Genomic DNA, 18,138 nt, shown 5'->3' on the forward strand with positions numbered 1-18,138 from the left:
ACATATAACCTGAAAACAGGCGCACAATCATTACTGCTTTTATTTTCTTGCTGTGTTCTGGTCAGTGAAATGTAATTTTATTCAATTAATCTCCAAAACAATTTTGATTTGCTTTGTGTAACCACAGCGGACGAGACCTTTCCCCTTGAACTGCTGAGCAGCAGGCTCTCGGTAGCGGGAGGGGGGACTCACGCATGCAGTGGTGGAGGTTCAGCCTGAGGTCACAGGTCGGTGAATAAAAGTAGAAGGTGGTACGTCTTCTTCTAGAAGAATTCGCTGGAGAGGAGCCAGGGTGTGCTCCGTGGAGGAAGCCCGAGACTGATTGGGAGTGACAGGTTTATCCCGGATGGCTGTAGGGCCCAGAGCAGCAGTTGCCCTTTCTGGACATCCTGCGACCGCAGCACTGCCGGGCTCTGAGCTTGGGGGGGTGGGGAGTCTGCTTCGGTCACTTTTGAAATCAGACGTTTGAATCTTAAGATGACACTAAGATGCCGTCTGCTCTTGAATCAAATGACTCCCACTGCCTTTCTGCTCTCTGCCCGTCGTCCTAAAATAGGAGACGGTGCTTTTCTAAGTAGCTTCTCTTGTTCCCTGGTTGTGGAATAACTAACCAAGTTGGGCACGATGCATTTGGAATACGGAATGCTCCTTGTCAGGTTTAAGTCTCATTGTGGAGACAAGCCCACATTTGCCCACCCACTTCTTCCTCTGATCACGGCAGAGAATGGGATTTAACATGCGTGTCCGTGTAAATGCTGTGAGGAGAGAAGAACGGAGTGATCTGCTCGCACGTGCACAGTGTGTATGCATCAAAGAAACAATTGGTTTACTTTCATTTATTTATTTTTACACCTCATCATGTTCCTGCATTTTAGTCTGGTCCTCCGGGTCACGCGTATTAAGTTGGAACCGTTTTCATAAGCTTTCGGTGAAAAGGTCGGACGCATTAACCATTCATGAGAGCCCCCAAAGGAAAGGTGACGGAGCTGGATGATAGATTATGTTAAAACAAGAGGGATCGTTTCTGCCAACTTTCTTTAATGTGTCTGTGAAGCTCACCCCATGTGCTCTCCCTCCTCCGTCTCAACGTCTAAAAACATGCAGTTTAAGATAATTAGCTATTCTAGATCGCCTAAAGGGGCGACTGTGTGCGGTTGTTTGAACTCCATTAATCCAACATGTCATCAACTGGTACCGTGTCTGGGCTGTAGGCCGCCCTCTCCAGCTTTACAACAGGACTAGTTCTTCTGAGGATGAGCGCTGATGGATCGGTCGATATCAGATATTGGGAGAAAAATGTGATGCGCTCCCATGGTAATTAGAGGGTTAATCAAGAAAATGGTCAACAGAGTGAGAATATAAATAGACTTAATTGTTAGTGAATATGTGCAGAATTATACCATTGGTCTGAAATTAATCAAGACACTTAGTATATGAGTGCTTGTACTTCTTGTTCAGTGTTATAATCTGAAAATTATCCGAACTGAAACAGAGAGCATCCTCGCTAAAGTTAGCAGTGTTAATATCTAGTGTTGAAGCTGTGACTTGGACCGTCAGGCTGACATGAAGCGGTTTGTGTGACGAGGTCAAAAAGGCAGCGTCCTCCCTGGCAGGGGCGGCTCGTGGCAGGATCGCAGAGAGCAAATTGTCACATTGAAAATGTCAGGAAGTAATGCGCGATCAACAGGATACGTCTGCGGAAGGTCAGAATCTCCGCCCCCCAGCAGAGAGGCAGGGACCCTCTGGAAGACACCGGGTACCTGACAGTACAAGGAGGTGAAAATGTCACCGTGGCCCTTTCACACCACAAACCGTCAACACCTTAAACGTCCTCTTACGAGATTTGCCTTATGGCGAATGTGTGATGTTGTCAATCACGTACACACTCCAGGTGTGCGGAACAACACGGCTGTCACTCTGACGCTGACAGGTCTTCACCTCATCTGTGGTGTTTCCAGAGAGCAGCGACTACAGCGATGCTGAGGTCCTCCCGGATTCCTTCCCGTCGGCCCCAGCGGAGCCCCTCCCAGAGTTTCTGCTGGAGCCGGAGGACGCCTTCATCGTGAAGAACCGCCCGGTGCAGCTGCGGTGTCGGGCGTCGCCGGCCACCCAGATCTACTTCAAATGTAATGGGGAATGGGTCAATCAGAACGATCACATTACCAGAGAGAGCCTGGATCAGATCACGGGTAAGAACATGTCGGCGACAGCGTCATGTAACCACACATGCACGCGCGGAAACGTCGCTCTTTCACACACATAAACATCGTACTCAATTACAAACATCATTGGCAACTGCATAATCCATTAGCTCCTATAGGCTTTTATGTGCACATCAACAGCGTTTGGCCTGCAGCCATTGCATTATTTATATGCACCGTGAAAAGTGAAACGCCTCTAATCTCCCTATCTGTCTTCCTGCACAGGTCTGGTGGTGAGGGAGGTGGAAATTTCAGTGTCTCGAACCCAGGTGGAGGAGCTGTTCGGACTGGAGGATTACTGGTGCCAGTGTGTGGCCTGGAGCTCGGCCGGCACCACCAAGAGCAACCGCGCCTATGTTCGCATCGCATGTCAGTACCAACACGAAGGGAGGGAGGCAGGGAGGGAGAAAGAGGAAGGGCAAATGAGTGTCGGCTCATGTGTGGATGCAAATGAATGTGTAGTTGCTCTCCGTCACTGTCGCCCACGGTGATGAGTTTTGTAGTGTGATTGACAGTCTGCACGAGGGGATGAAAGGAATAAAGTATCGCAGTGACAGCTGATTTTTGGAGGGGATTTTGCTGTGATTGTGTGTGTGTGTGTGTGTGTGTGTGATGAAGAGCGTGTCGTTGATGCGATTGCTGGGCGGCCGTGGGTAAACGCTGACTTCACCTGTGCGCCTCTTGCAGACCTGAGGAAGAACTTTGAGCAGGAGCCGCTGGGGCGGGAGGTGCGTCTTGAGCAGGAGGTGCTCCTGCAGTGTCGCCCCCCAGAGGGCATGCCTGCTGCTGAGGTATGTTCCACACCCCTCACCTCCAGCTCTGCAGATTTATTTACATTTGGGTTGTTTTTATTTACTTGTTATATACGCCTTTTACAGCTTATCCCTAAATAATTGCACACAACATCAATTTGGTGCTCTAAGAACTGTGTGTATGCACTGTGGCACCATAAAGGAAAACACTTTAACATAACACTGATAAATTACACACTGTTATTTAGGCAAGAAATAGCAAAGCTATTTGTTTCATGGTCTAATCTGCTTTAACTGTTCAGCATTATATCAGTTTATTTTATTTCACCCATAAACCAGCAACGCTGCAAAAGAATTATACGGAAAAGGCACATCAAATTATTCTTAAGTGTAGATTTTTATGCACAAAGTAAATACTTATCTTCATAGTTTGTGTCAGTGGATAAATAACATGTTGGTATGTGGCATAAAAACTGATGGCAGTAAAGTGTAAAAGCTAATAGATGTAGCTGCAGGAGAGCTTTCATAATGTGTTTCACCATAAAAGCCATTTTATTGCATGTAGTTGTTTAATACTGAACTCTGCACATTAATTAGGAGAGTGTGGCACAAAAATCAAGTATTTTTTTATACAGCCATAAATTCTAGTTTGTAGGAGTTTTTGAGTGATTAAGAATAATACTAGAGTACATTGAGTGTAAGGATGCAGAGTTGTATCGGAGCATGACTTTAATGCAGAGCTTGGACACATATATGATCCTGACCTGCTCGTCTGTAGGTGGACTGGCTGAAGAACGAGGACGCCATCGATCCTTCGCAGGACTCCAACTTTCTGATCACCATTGATCACGATCTGATCATCAAACAGGCCAGACTCTCCGACACCGCGAACTACACCTGCGTGGCTCGTAACGTGGTGGCCAAAAGACGCAGCAGCACGGCTACGCTTATCGTTTATGGTAGCTTACACTCACACACACACACACACACACACGTAGACACACACCGTTCAAGTGAAATGTTTATAATTTAGCAGCTATGTCTAAGGGTAAATTGGAGCAAATTTGTGGGCAGTTGTATTGGAAATGGGGGGGGGGTTGCTGTACTTCTGAGGCTTGGCTGTTGTTTTTAAAAATAAGAGGCTCGTTCTCATTCTCCTTCGGACGGGATCGTTCACATTCACTCATCAGTGAGCGCGATGAAAGGGTAAAACTCTCGTTACTGTTGAATGTAACTGCCGCGCTCGCTCACGTCTGCCATCTGTTTGTCCCTCTCCTTCAGTGAGCGGAGGCTGGTCTTCTTGGACCGAGTGGTCAGAGTGCAATGCTCAGTGTGGGCGGGGCTGGCAGCGGCGCACACGCAGCTGCACCAATCCGGCGCCTTTGAATGGAGGCGCCTTCTGCGAGGGCCCGCCCTTCCAGCGGGTGACCTGCACCACGCTGTGCCCAGGTAACATTAGTTCACACTGTCAAAACATGACGTGCAAGAACATCAGGACATTTCCCAAATGGGCCATTTTGCTTAAATTACCCTTCCTCTTTTAAACATTAGCAACGGGCTACCTATTTGTTGTACGGCAAAACAGCTAAAATCCATAAATATAGTACAGGCTGCAGAACTACGAATGCAACAGGCTGTAATGAGCCCGGTCTGATCTACTGGAGTCATTAACTGTGGCTCGTCTGCGATGACACCCCTCTGTGTTCGTATCACAGTGGATGGTGGTTGGACAGAGTGGGCAAAGTGGTCGGCCTGTGGGACAGAGTGCACCCACTGGCGCAGTCGCGAGTGCCAAGCCCCACCTCCCAGGAACGGAGGGAAACACTGCAGCGGGAGCATGATGGAGAGCAAAAACTGCACTGAGGGGCTGTGTGCGCGCTGTAAGTCAGAGCGTTTGTATCTCGGCGTAATATTTCAAGTTTCCTTTTTAATGCCAATTCACACCTACCAAGGTCACCAGCACCAGGTAAGAAATAATTAGGCATATCCGAGCTATCTGCCTGACATTTTCCCATCTCAGGAGAGTGCTGAATTGGCAATAAGTTGTGCAGCAGGTGTTCCTTTCCTGGTCCTTGTTAGGTTCTGTGTTGAAGCCATTTTGTATTTAGAGCTGTGCTCCTGAGGTGCACAGTCACTGCTGTAGGGTTATGAATGAAGGATGAAGCATGAAGGATGTGAGCGGAGATGAAAGGACAAGTGGCTAAATTGCAGGCAGATGTTTCATGAGCAAAAACGTGGGTTCACAAACAGAGGAGGCAACTGATCCACAGCTAAAGGGCACAGATGGGGGGGGGGAGAGAGAGAGAGAGAGAGAGCGAGAAGCCAGCATGACGAGGCCGAGTTGAAAAATTAGCACAAAGGCAACATATGAGAGTGAGTCAGACTCACTGTGACGCCCCACGATGAGCTGGGAGAAATCCAGCTGACAGCACATTAGAATCCACCGATGGTGTAGACACTTTCCGCTGCGCGTTGAAAAAACACACACAGACGCGCGCAAGTTCACCGGCAGATGCCACTGCATGTCACCAAACGTGCACGTGCAAGGTGAAGGGACGAGCGGGCCAATCATGAATGCAATCAGAGCGTCGCTGTGCTTCCGGCGTGTTGGATGTACACGCTGGCCGCGACATAAACAAGCCTCCGTGGTGCAGCCACATCACACAAACACACCGCGTGATTTGGCTGCTCGGAGCGGCGCTCACTCACAGTGTTGTCAGGGAAACCTGCCCTCAGCAATCAGAAAATGCGTCACTCCACAAACTGCAGGTTACTGACTTCACTCCCAACGCGCTAGGATAATGCGCTTTAGCATGAGTGCCGTCAATTGAGTTCAAGTAACTGACAAACTCCTGAAAGACCAAGTTTAAGGTGTTTCCCTTTAAGACGGGACGAGTTTTCTTATTTCAAGCTCGACCAAAAATGTTTAACTTTTGTTCAAAGGCAGTCCTTTTTCATGGACGCAAGCCCAGTCCAGACGCACGTTTTCACATATTTGGAGTGGAGGTATTGTTGGAGATGTTTGGTTTTGCCTTTCATGCTTCTGAGTTGATTCATATTGATGAGCTATTGTTTATTCTCATTTTTCTGCTTTGTATAAGTTTCATTTGCATAACAAGTAGTCCATCCATTTTTATGTTGTGTTTCTTCTTTTTCCCCCCTTCTCTCATTTTTTTGTCTCCTGTTTAAACAGATAAAAAGGTTTCTATTGAACATGCAAGCCATCGTAAGTTCACCTTCCCATGATTTCACTCTTTGGCTGCTTCTTGTTGTTTGTGTTTGATGCAAGTCTGAGTCCTAGCATCTGTGTATTAGCGCGTGCAGCTAACGGTCGAGGATGTCTCTCCACACTTTGTCATCCCACATTGTGTCCAGCAAAGATGTGCCTCACCTTTGTGGTCAACCCGACTTATACGTGTAGTTGTCCAGCGTGTTGACAGGCGGAACGGCGGTTGTTTACGAACTGCCGAAGGATTAGCGCATCGCGACCTTTACATAACAGCCATAAAGACAAAGAAGGCGCATTTGAGTTGATGGGATTAATAGATGTTGGAGTAATTAAGCAAACAACCTGAAAACTGACTGTAAACCAGTAAATCTGCGTCCGTGTGTGTGTGTGCGTGCGTGTGGGGAAATCTGAAATCATGCGGTGATGAAAGTGAAATGACGGCTCTCTAATCTGACACGCTTTGATCTTTGCCCTCGGAGATGGAGGCAGGAGAACAGCTGATTTCTGTCTGGCTCTCCGTTAATCTGTGCCATGGTTTACATTTGAAGTGAGGGTAATTCCTCCAGCTCAGTTCGGCATGGGCTGAGAGGGGAGCGCAGTCTCGGTAATGCACCTAATTCACCATTGTTCCATTTGCGGTAATAAGTGCGGACGGCTGTCGGATTCGGTTCCATCGTGCCACGTGAGCGCTCCTCTGCCAGCCCGTCTGCCTCCGGCTTTCTTCTCCCTTCCTTCTTCTCCTTTTAATGCTGCTGTGCCGTTTCTGTGGTTTCCTCCCAACTCCCTCGCTCCTCTATCTCTCTCCTGCTCTTTCAACATGGGCCTCTTTCCTCAAGCACAGCTCTCCTTATCTCCTCTCTCCTCCTCACCACACTTCTAATCCATCTGTCCTCTCCACAAATTTCAACCTTATCAAACTCTTTCCTTTCCTTTTATGCCAAATTGCTTCTCCTCCTGCTTGTTCCTCTACTCCAGCCTCTGTGCTCATTGTTTTGCTTTTTTTTTTTAACTCCTCGCCGTCTCCCACCTACATCGCTCATGTCTCAGCTCGGCAGTGATGCTGTTGAGTTGGATCCAGCAACGTGTGCGTCCAAAGTTACTTCTGAGTAAAAGTGTCGCCACACTTATATATGTGTGTCCCCGATCTTTGTCCACCTCTGTGTGTTTGTGTTGATTTGGATAAATTGAGTTGACAATATTTGCCAAACATTCTTAGCTGCGAGCAGATAAAAACGCCCCTCTCGCGTGTCCCTTCACGGCTGCGTCCTTGTCCTTGTCCCCGTGTCTCTCTCCCTGTACGATGCCTTTGACCTTCAAATCTCCTGGTCTCCTTTCAGCCCTCGCCCCTGACACCGGCGTAGCCGTCTATGCTGGTCTAGTGGGGGCCTTGCTGCTGTGCGTGATACTGGTCTTGTGCGTGGGAGTGCTCGCATATCGGCGGAGGTGCCGCCATCTCCACGGAGACATCACCGATTCTTCATCTGCTCTAACCGCCGCCTTCCACCCTGGCAACTACAAGCCCTCCAGACAGGGTAGGGTCACACTGATTGTGTATTGGTGTTTGTTTCTATTGTAAAAAATTCAGTTTTAGGTTTAAAAAGATCAGGTTGTGGGAAAACAATGTGCTGCTTTAACAAAGCCTCATTGAGGCATCTCAACAGCCACAATCCAGCAATATTTTTATACTTCCAGTTGTATTTTTCTCCTGAACACAATATTAATTCCTTTTTCACATGTCTCATGAACTACCCAATCTCCTCTTCCATTCTTTCCTCTATTCTATTTTTTTACACTTCAAACATTTGTCACGGTTCTGCTTTAATTCTTCCTTCCTCTTAAATATTAATTACCAACATTAATCCATTTGACTCGCGTCCTCTCGGTCCTGCTTTTGTCATGTCAGTTCTTGTCTCCTCTCCTGGTTTTAGATAACCCCAACCCTCTGCATCCCTCAGCTCCCCCAGATCTGACGGCCACAGCGGGGACGTTCCGAGGGCCACTCTTCTCCCTGCAGCAGGGGGCCAACGACAGCCCTCACAAGATCCCCATGACCACCTCTCCCCTGCTGGACCCGCTGCCCAGTCTCAAAATCAAGGTGTACAACTCCTCCACGCTCTCCTCCCTGGAGCTGCCTGCAGATGTGCGCTCGGATGGCGAGATCCTGAGTCTGAATTCAGTGGGAACGGTGGGTCGAGAACGGGACTATTACAGCCACACCCTGTCCAGGGAGCCTGGGCTGAGCACCAGTGCCACGCTGGGCAACCTGGGAGGCCGCCTGACCATCCCTAATACGGGTAACATGCGCGTCCTGCAGCAGCTTGATTCTCCCGGAAATGAAACCATGTTAACATGGACTTTGTGACAATCTCTCCTCAACAGGTGTCAGCCTGCTGGTCCCACCTGGCACGATCCCCCAGGGAAAGTTCTATGAGATGTACCTCATTATCAACAAATGGGACAAAATGACGTGAGTTCCCTTCATCTCTCTCATTCACCTCTTTTGTGCAGAGCAGGAACGACACGTGCGCTTCCACCTCCTCCTCCGAAATTTAAGGAAATCAGAAAATAAACCCGATTCGGGAACGTTTAAACTGTCTGTGTGTTTGCACGTGACATTTTCAGGCTCCCATCAGAGGGCAGTCAGACTGTCCTGAGTCCTGTGGTGAGCTGTGGCCCGTCAGGCATGCTGCTGAACCGTCCCGTGGTTCTCACTTTACCCCACTGTGCCCAGCTCGACACCCCTACCCCCGACTGGACCCTCACCCTCAAGACGCAAACGCACCAGGGGGCCTGGGAGGTGAGCCGGCTCCGGCCGAAATCTTTCCATGCACAAAAGAAAATGTGGCTCAGCTATTTTTTCAAATCTATTTTTAGGAGGTGCTGACAGTAGGAGAGGAGACCTTGTCCTCCCCGTGCTACCTGCAGCTGGAGGAAGAGTGCTGTCATGTTCTCATGGAGCAGCTGGGAACATACGGCCTGGTGGGCCAGTCCTGCCCCCCACAGCCGGCGTGTAAACGCCTGCAGCTGGCGCTGTTCGCCCCGCGCGCGCCATGTCTGTCCCTCGACTACAGCCTCCGCATCTACTGCATCCACGACACCCCACATGCACTCAAGGTTCTGGTTCTGTTCGTAATTGGACACCGTTTTTAACGCTATTTTTTCTCCGTCTTCTCTCTTCACGCATGATTTGGTCATATTCAGTCAGCTGTAGGTTTTCTTACAAACCGTTTATAACACACATACACGAGTCTTCAGCAGGCGGAACAACATCAGAAGATGATGAATTATAAAAATAAACCATATGTGATTATGTAAGAAAAACCCTGTAAGCCTGCATCAGATAGATATCAAAAGTACATACAGCACCTTTAGAGCAACAGGCCACCAGTTTAGAACATTTGGAGCACAGGCGGTCATACTTCCTGTGTTGGGGCTGTGCACATCGAGGAGTTTCTGAGATACACACTAACGGCCAAGTTGTAGTTGAGTTTCAGGAAAAACTGACAGGTTCCCAAGAGGTGCTGAGCCTAATGTTCCCAGCTGTAAACAGGGTTGTTTCTTCTGTATTCACCCACAGCAAATTCTGCTTTTACACACTCTCACAGCACCGTATGAGCCTCCAACCAGGTACTCCATCCATCCAGACACAATTTGACCCATTACGGTTCAATATTTTTCCCCTCTCTGGTTTTTAGGCTCTCGGACAGGTCGAGTTAGCGAACACAGGCTGTGGGAAATATTACTGCTGCCACTATATTTGATTTCTGACTGCTGGAGTTGACAGAACAGCTTTCAGACTGTTCGCTCTCGCACGTTTCCATGGGAAACCAACTGGATGCACAGCACATTTGAACTACATGTTTTGCAGTGGTGGACCCTCATTAGCATTGGTCATATGAACGAGGCTTCTCGTCTTGTCGCTGCAGGACGTGCTGGATCTGGAGAGGAGCTTAGGCGGAGTGCTGCTGGAGGATCCTAAACCGCTGCTTTTCAAAGACAGCTACCACAATCTACGACTGTCCATCCACGACATTCCTCACACTCACTGGAGAAGCAAACTGCTCGCAAAGTATCAGGTGAGGCCTCGTATTTAGCAGATGAGGCAGCAAATGACCGCATGTTTAAATATGCAAAGGTTCTCCCTGAATAATCCTTCCCAATGCTCACCGGAACCTCTATTTTCCTTCCTTCTTAACATTTTCTAACAGGAGATCCCATTTTATCACATCTGGAGTGGCAGCCAGAGACCCTTACACTGCACCTTCAGCCTGGAGAGAAGCAGCCTGGCAGTGTCACAGCTCACCTGTAAGATCTGTGTCAGACAGGTGGAAGGGGAAGGACAGATATTCCAGCTGCACACAGATATTCAGGAGGTAGTGAAAAGACGCCGATGCCATAAAATCCTCTCGTCTGCATTTGAAAAAAATGACGCGCTCCGCTCGTTCCAGACTCTGCCGCCACACTCGCCCCTGCCGTCAGGAGGAAGCTGCCCACCTTCCTCTCAAGTGGGACCCTACGCCTTCCGTTTGCCCGACTCGATCCGCCAGAAGATCTGCGCCAGTCTGGACGTCCCCAGCGCTCGAGGGTGTGACTGGCGGCTGTTAGCGCGCAGCCTCGGTTTTGACAGGTCAGATCATGCTCACCTTGGTTCTGCGTGAACGCTTCCAGTGGGCGTTAGAATTTAATAGATAATTAACGGGATTTAATTTTCACAGTGCTCATTTTCATATTGTAAATCGTGTGTTAAATGGTGCGTTTAATAAGACATTAGATGCAACAGGGCTTCTTCTAGTGGCAACCGTTAAATTCCATAGTGCAGAACATCTTTTGGCCTGGCAGATTTTACAGTGAGAGGAGTCAAATCCTGGAATTAGCTGCCCCGACTATCAATAAAAAGAGGCAACAAGATCCAGGGTAATCAAGCAGAGTGATAGATACTCTTTATTCCACTATATTTGATCTAAAAAGTATGTTGTATCGCTTTAGTTAAAGGGAAATGTACAGGCACCGGCATCCCATAAGTTTCAGTGTCAAATCAGTTATATCAACTAGCCCCTTTGGTAGAAACAATTACATATATTGGATACTTAGATATTAATTTGAGCAGCATGATTTGTCATTGCTTGGCTTTTTAGTGTGTATGAGCTTCTTTCTAAATGCTAATGAAGTGCTAAGATATGTTTGCGTCACACTCGATTAATCATATCAAATGTTTTTAATCAATAATGGGCGTAAAAGCCGATTCCTGATTTTTTTTCTCTTCAGGTACTTGAACTACTTTGCGACAAAGCCCAGCCCTACAGGTGTTCTTCTAGACTTGTGGGAAGCCTGTCATCAAGCGGATGCAGACCTGGTCTCTCTGGCAACCGCACTTGAAGACATGGGCAAAAGCGAGGTGCTGGTTGTCATGACAACGGACGGGGACTGTTGATTGGTCAAGGAAATGAGAGAACAAGCAACACATTTTCCCCCAAACCACAGTGATGAAAATAACAGGAGCTGCCCACATATATGCACACAGGGACGCAGCCTGAGCTCAGTGAGTGTGGGCTCCTACGTGCCCCCTCTGTTGCCTCTGCCTCATCTCCCCCCCCCCCCCACTGGCATCTGCAGCCCCTGTATCCCATTCCCATCCTGGACATCCCACAATCGCTGCTGACCTGAGGCTCCTCCAAAGAAATCTTAAAGCTAAAAGAAGTGGAGTTCTCAGTCTTCTCCCCAGAGTGAAAATGACGCCTTTTAAGAAAAATAAATCTTTGATTCAGCAGTCAAAAGCTAACCTGGGATTACCCGCGCGGCAAAAGCAGGATTAAAGTGCTCGTCACAAATTCCTCGTCACAGCGAATGACAGACAGCTCACACCTGTCTCCACCTCCTGGGGCTCCAGTCCCTCCCCGGCACACAAACCCAGACGCACTCCGACTGACGTGCGAGCGCATCGTTTCGGACCCAAAATAACAACTGCCTCTGTTGGGGCTGAGGCTGAAGTTTGCGTAAGAGTTTGCAGGTAACCGCCCTCCGCCCTCACATGGCAACAACAAACGCCTCAAAGCCTTGGCATTCATCTCCATTCACCAGGGGGTTCTCTTTGCATCGTTTCCTCTACTGCTCTGCCACACGCTCCTCCCATCTGTTGGGAATCATCTGCAGGAGAACTGCTTATCCCTTAAAAGTTTCCTTTAGGGAACGCTCTTTACGTTATTATCCATATTTGTGGATTTTTCTTTCTTTAACCATCTTGTAGGACCTGTCCTATCGGCTTCTTTAGGCTACTGAGCTGTTTTATTTGTTCCTAACAGAGTAGACCAAATGAGAGTTAGTTGCACAGCAGATGTTCATGACAATGTGTTTGCTATTTTTCAAACTGTGTCTGTTGGAAATGTAAAATAGAAGCTGGAGAACACGATTAGAGCGAGGGTGGCGTCCAGGTAACTACACTGCAGGTGCTTTTACGATGAAGAGATGGACGTGAGAAATGGGTCTGACAGGCGTCAACTTTACCTCAACACATTATGTTTCAAACAAGGTATCGACATTAATCAAAACATACTTCGACAGGCCCCCAGCCCCTCGTTTTGATAACTTATTAACCTCCTGCTTTCTGGTCAGGCTTTTCACCTTTACATCATTAATGTGTTACTGAGTCTTTTTTTTTTCTCCTCCTTCGTGGCAAAAAAAGTTCTCATGTATTTGAATTTTTTTAAAAACCAAAAGACAGACAGTATCCTCTTCAGCAGTGTGCAGCGTTGCTGGCGTGTGAATGAACTGAAAATAAAAGTGTGTGTGACTGGGCAGATGGGTGTGCAGGCAGCACATGCTCACACTGCCATCCCTCTTTGTAAATGCTATGCAACGTGCATAAAGAGAAGCGGAGCATTTCGACTTCTTCTGTTGGAGGAATATTTCTATTTTTTCAGATCATTAACAGCGGGTTTTTGATAATCCTGAAGGGGTTCAAGGGTGGCTCGTGCATTTTTGGTGATGGTATTCACAATCTGCATCAGAAGACTAACCAAGTAAAGTAATAAAGGAGTGGGACAAAGGGGAAAACTGGCATCGAGTGGTGGCTCCAACAAGCTGGGGCAAATATGACGAACTCACGCCCTGCAGGTCTCCACAGGAAAGGAAATGTCTGACAGCGACCAGTTTGGTACTTCTGGTCTGAGAACATCGCCGGACTCAATTTTAATTTCCTCAAGTCTCGTTACTGAGAACGGTTACCTGTAGAACAGTGTTTATTTGTCCAGAGTTCTTGAGTATCTGTTGGGTCTTTGATCTCATCAAAAGAGGAAAATATAGCTTTTGTTCAAGAAGTGAAACGTTTTTACGAATTTATGGATCCAGTGATGTTATTTTATCTCTGTAAAGTACCAATTGTAAATAAACACCTAGCCTTCTTACCTGTAACTAAATATAATTTTTATGCAATAAATTATATTTCATAGTTTACCAGCTGTGTTTGTGTTATTGCTTCGAGTGTCAGTGTAAAACCAGGCAATGTGGGAGCATCTCCGAGAGCCGGTGGCGTTCCCGTTCATAAGACGAGCCACTACAAGAGTTACCTGTTTCAACAACATGAGGGGCCCCTTCAAACAATAATTTAAGCCATTTTAATTCAGTGATGCTACAGTAAAGCAAATGACTGGTTAAAGCAATAAATGGAAATGATATTTGATGAAAAGTTTATATTAATGAATATGTCAACGTTGAAGATTTTTGGTTCCGACACAGGCGATGAAATCGTGTGGCCTGGACTGTTTTGTTATCTGGCTTGTTTCTTCAAGCCCCATCCGTGCTCTTCTGACAAAAATCCAAAGGTCTGAAGGTTTTCCCTTTCACTTCTACACCATACGCTGTCCTTTGGCGCCCTCATCTGGCGGTTGTGGTAAACGTACGTGAAAATTCATGGGCAAAATAGTAAAAAGGGGGCATTTGGAAGATTAGTGTTATTAAAAATTAGTATTGATAGATAATTGCACCATTAAAATAAGGCTCACAAACCATACTATCTTGTTCTTGGTATAATATGTGTAATATGTGCCCTAAACGGTGAACAAAAACAGACAAATGTATCTACCTGTTGGGCAAATTCAAACATTTTTGTATAAAATATTACCAGTAAATAATTGGAATTCACCTGAACAATTTGAAACGCTATTTTGACCTAATAATACTAATTTCTATCCAACAATCCTTCATCCCTCCCTCTATTTTCTTCCATTTCCCCCCAATAGAAACAGCACAACAAGAACCAGCACAACACAAGTTTGTTTGTTTGTTTATTATTCTCACATGTTTTAAATCGTCGAGGCCTGTGCCGGACGTGACGTATCTGTGTTGTTTGTCACATGCTTCCGGTGAATGAATCGCCACCAAAATGCTAACGTTGATTGGCTTTTTTGAGGTTCAGCCGAGTCAAATACGTGTTAAACTCATATTAAGATTAGTTTGTAAATATTTTTGTACATTTATTTGGCGTAATATGCGTTTGAAGCCAGTTTGGTATAGATTATGTAGCTGGTAATCGTGTTTTGAAGGATTCCTCCCGGATGTTGCGTGGTAGTTACTGTTGGAGTGAAATAATGTTTTCGAACATTGGTTGACTTGTCAACTACTCAGAAGGGAAGTTTGCCTGTTCTTCTAATGCTGCTTGAAGAGAAGTCACCGAAACTGGGTATGTTTTCAGTTTTAGAGACATTAGCGTGTGTGGCAGATCAGATTCGTCCGTACTTGCTTGACAAAAAAGTAAAATGTACGTTAGCTTATTTTGGTTAATGCACTTAATAATGAGGAACCTCTTCTCACAAGCTGCTTAAAACAAATACATCACTGCGATCACAGACACATTTAAGCTTGCTTACTTTTTGACAGCTGCTAAAGAGAAGGCATCTTCTTTTATGGGTGTCTTTTTCATCTGGTGGAGAGAAAATGTGCCAAATTCTGCCAGGAGTAGAAACTCATGACTGTTCCATTAGTCAGGAATCACTCTTTGCCTTCATTGGGCAGCGGAACAGGAAAGTGATGAAATGAAACTAGCGGTTGCTGGTTTGAGGTCAATCACATGCTGTTCTAAAAAAGAAAAGCTGAACAGCAAATTTTCTTTAACTAAAATGGAGATTTCTGCTGTCACCGTGACCATCAAAGAATGCATCAACCACCTTTGTTCTTGTCCCTGCAGCTGCGACACGGTCCGAATGGAATGTAGTGATGTGAAATTCCAAATTGATCGGATGAGTATTCGTCTCAGTCGGGATTTCTCATGCTTGTATCGGTTCTCGTGTTTGCACAGCAGAATCACAGGATCTGGACAGCTGGACTGAGGTACAGCAAGGAAATCTCCAGGCTGGTTTCTGTCCTTAGGTCCGCCCCAGTGTAGGTGGGTAACGTTCAAAGTTGTAGCAATAACAAAATGTTTGTCAAAAACTCTGTTTAACTTGTGTGTTTCTGTAGCTGCAGCCTCTGTTTGGTAAGCCTCCCGTGTTTGCTGCCTGAGGAAATGGACAGCACAGCAGCGGGGCAGCCCAGCCTCAACTCGTCCTATCTTCCAAACGCTCATGGCGACGATCAAGTGTCGGCAGATGAGGAGAGCGAGGATCAGACTCCCTCTGCGTCGCTCCTGCCCAAACATTCCCCCGGGCCCCTGGCTGTGCAGTACATACCAGAGGACTCTTACTTCTTAGTGTACATCATCTTTTTCCTGATGGGCATCGGCTCGCTGTTGCCCTGGAACTTTTTCATCACGGCCAAACAGTACTGGCTCTACAAACTAAGCAACAACAGTCACGACGGTGATGCGGAGCAACTCTCAGACCTCAGCGTGAGTCAAAGGGACATTGAATATTTGTTACGGCTGCTAAACTGTGGGCACTTTTTCCTGTTAAAACAGCTCAGTTGATTTAGAATCATAAATTCTGTCATTGTTTGACTGCAGTGAATCCATAAAAAGGAAGGTTAACCCTAACCCTAACCCTCTAAATGACTCTTTTTTTCTGTTACTCTTTACAGGACTACTTTGAGAGCTATCTGTCCATTGCCTCCACAGTGCCTTCGGTTCTCTGTCTGATCCTCAACTATTTCCTGGTCAACAGGTTGATACCTTTAGCCAATGCACAGACACACACACGTCACTCACATTTATCCTGATGAATGTGCTGATTTGATTGTGTGCTGTAACCTCGTGAGTAAACCTTGATCGGATCTGATATAAAGTGATAAAACGATAATCATCAACTGGGTGAAACCACAATTCCGATTCCTGTAGGTTGTCTCCAAATGTGCGCATCCTGTCGTCACTTTTTATCATCCTGGTGGTGTTTGTGGCGACCACGGTGCTGGTGGAGGTGGACGTGTCCGGCTGTAGGTTGGAGTTCTTGGTCGCCACGCTGGCCTGCGTGGCGGTCGTCAGCGGAGCCTCCAACATCTTCTCTGGCAGCATGTTTGGCATCAGCGGGCACTTCCCCATGAGGATATCTCAGGCCCTTATATCAGGTCAGCCAAGAGACGTGTTTCAACATTTTTGGACACCCATTTTGTGTCTTTCAGTCTTAAAATTGAAAGAATTCAATTCAGAAAGAGTCCATGAGTTCATGTTGGCTTTTGTGGCCGATAACAAAAGACAGCTGTTATCCTTGTGCACCTTTCACTAGTTTGACAGTGGGAAGATTGTGTCTCAGCTTTGTTGTGTGCAGGTTGCTAACAGACAATTTCTCTGGCAGGTCAGGCTATGGGGGGCACGCTGAGTGCCGTGGCGTCAGTAGTGGACCTGGCTGTGGCCAACGATGTGACCAGCAGCGCTCTGGTCTACTTCCTGACAGCAGACATCTTCATTTTACTTTGCATCGCCTCATATCTGCTGCTGCCCAAGTTGGCATATTCGAGGTCAGTATCTTTCATTTGAGATCTCGCCTGACAACAGGCGGGATCTCAAATGTGTGATGGATTTAGCGACGCGGACCCACTGTTGGGGGATTTGTTATTGTGATGAGCAATGGAATGTGATAGCTCTGTGCTTCTTTTCTGTCAGACACTACATCTTGGCCGCCAGGTGCACGAGTCCAGGAGTGATGAGCGAGGGGGGTACGGCAGCAGGCAGCACCACCAGGAGTGGTGTCCCACCACTACAGCCCATCCTCAGGAAAACATGGGTGCTTGGACTCAGTGTCTTTTACGTCTTCTGCGTCTCCATCATGGTGTTCCCCGCCGTGTCTTCTGGGATCCAATCGGTCCAAAAAGGCGACGGCAGCCCCTGGACCACGACTTACTTTGTGCCTCTCACCAGTTTCCTGATGTACAACATCGCTGACTTCTGCGGCCGACAGGCCACGGCCTGGCTGCAGGTCCCGGGGCCCACCAGCAGAGTTCTGCCTTTATTGGTCTTGTGCCGTTCCATCATGGTGCCACTCCTCATGCTTTGCAACTACCAGCCAAGGGTTCACCTCCGCACCGTGTTTTTCACACATGACGTGTATCCTGTGATCTTTAACTGCCTCCTCGGCCTCTCCAACGGATACTTGGGCACACTGCCAATGATCTACGGCCCGAAGGTGGTACCGCGGGAGTTGGCAGAGGCCACCGGAGTGGTCATGTCCTTCTTCCTCACTCTGGGACTGGCTGTTGGATCTGCTTTCTCAGTACTCATTGTGCACTGCATCTGAACTGTGGTTCTGTGGCAGCAGTAATACTTTAAAGACAAACTACAGATAAGCTTACACTCACTATGGTGGCTCAGGGGTGACCATCATTACCTCACAGTTAAGACCATTCCGTGTGCGGTGCATGTTCTGTCCACCCTCTGAACTCTAAACCATTTTATTTTTAAGTCGGTGCTTTTAACCGAGCACCATCACCAGCTCAGGAATGAATGATTCAGAGGCCGGGCTCATTGTACAGTTATACTAATAAATCCTGTTTCATCTCTGAATTCTTTCACGCCCCACTAAGGCCTCCATCTTGGTTT

The 18,138-nt window shown here is 47.2% G+C and overlaps 2 protein-coding genes across 7 annotated transcripts in view; both read left to right on the top strand.

The window, feature by feature from the left end:
- The window catches only part of unc5b (unc-5 netrin receptor B), a 38,706-nt gene extending 25,075 nt beyond the window's left edge, over window positions 1-13,631 (top strand). Inside the window, exons 2-17 of one of the 5 annotated variants that reach the window (XM_057047863.1) lie at window positions 1,959-2,189; window positions 2,427-2,570; window positions 2,889-2,992; window positions 3,732-3,912; window positions 4,235-4,402; window positions 4,669-4,833; window positions 6,147-6,179; window positions 7,520-7,714; window positions 8,111-8,476; window positions 8,562-8,649; window positions 8,805-8,979; window positions 9,057-9,296; window positions 10,109-10,258; window positions 10,391-10,555; window positions 10,631-10,809; window positions 11,448-13,631. In XM_057047863.1, the coding sequence (XP_056903843.1) occupies window positions 1,959-2,189; window positions 2,427-2,570; window positions 2,889-2,992; window positions 3,732-3,912; window positions 4,235-4,402; window positions 4,669-4,833; window positions 6,147-6,179; window positions 7,520-7,714; window positions 8,111-8,476; window positions 8,562-8,649; window positions 8,805-8,979; window positions 9,057-9,296; window positions 10,109-10,258; window positions 10,391-10,555; window positions 10,631-10,809; window positions 11,448-11,613 (2,750 nt within the window). In that variant the 3' untranslated portion in view covers window positions 11,614-13,631. Of the gene's footprint in view, window positions 1-1,958; window positions 2,190-2,426; window positions 2,571-2,888; window positions 2,993-3,731; window positions 3,913-4,234; window positions 4,403-4,668; window positions 4,834-6,146; window positions 6,180-7,519; window positions 7,715-8,110; window positions 8,477-8,561; window positions 8,650-8,804; window positions 8,980-9,056; window positions 9,297-10,108; window positions 10,259-10,390; window positions 10,810-11,447 lie in introns of all 5 variants that reach the window. The other 4 variants (XM_057047860.1, XM_057047861.1, XM_057047864.1 and 1 more) reach the window with 4 other exon arrangements.
- Window positions 13,632-14,538: 907 nt separating this feature from the next.
- Window positions 14,539-18,102, top strand: slc29a3 (solute carrier family 29 member 3). Of its 2 annotated transcripts, none has more exons than XM_057048380.1 (7): window positions 14,539-14,856; window positions 15,472-15,558; window positions 15,633-15,999; window positions 16,188-16,270; window positions 16,444-16,670; window positions 16,898-17,060; window positions 17,206-18,102. In XM_057048380.1, the coding sequence occupies exons 3-7, from the start codon at window positions 15,679-15,681 to the stop codon at window positions 17,834-17,836; spliced, it is 1,425 nt and encodes a 474-aa protein (XP_056904360.1). In that variant the 5' UTR covers window positions 14,539-14,856; window positions 15,472-15,558; window positions 15,633-15,678; the 3' UTR covers window positions 17,837-18,102. The 2 variants fall into 2 exon arrangements, with proteins under 2 accessions (XP_056904360.1, XP_056904361.1); XM_057048381.1 differs by having other exon boundaries at window positions 15,475-15,558.
- Window positions 18,103-18,138: the final 36 nt, after the last annotated feature.

The sequence above is a fragment of the Takifugu flavidus genome, chromosome 11, assembly GCF_003711565.1.
Source record: "Takifugu flavidus isolate HTHZ2018 chromosome 11, ASM371156v2, whole genome shotgun sequence".
NCBI lineage: Eukaryota > Metazoa > Chordata > Actinopteri > Tetraodontiformes > Tetraodontidae > Takifugu > Takifugu flavidus.

Coding starts and splice junctions, on each gene's coding strand:
- slc29a3 (XM_057048380.1), top strand. CDS start 15,679: ATGGACAGCACAGCAGCGGGGCAGCCCAGCCTCAACTCGTCCTATCTT. Junction 16,671..16,897: donor ATCTCAGGCCCTTATATCAG/GTCAGCCAAGAG, acceptor TTTCTCTGGCAG/GTCAGGCTATGGGGGGCACG. Junction 17,061..17,205: donor CCCAAGTTGGCATATTCGAG/GTCAGTATCTTT, acceptor CTTTTCTGTCAG/ACACTACATCTTGGCCGCCA.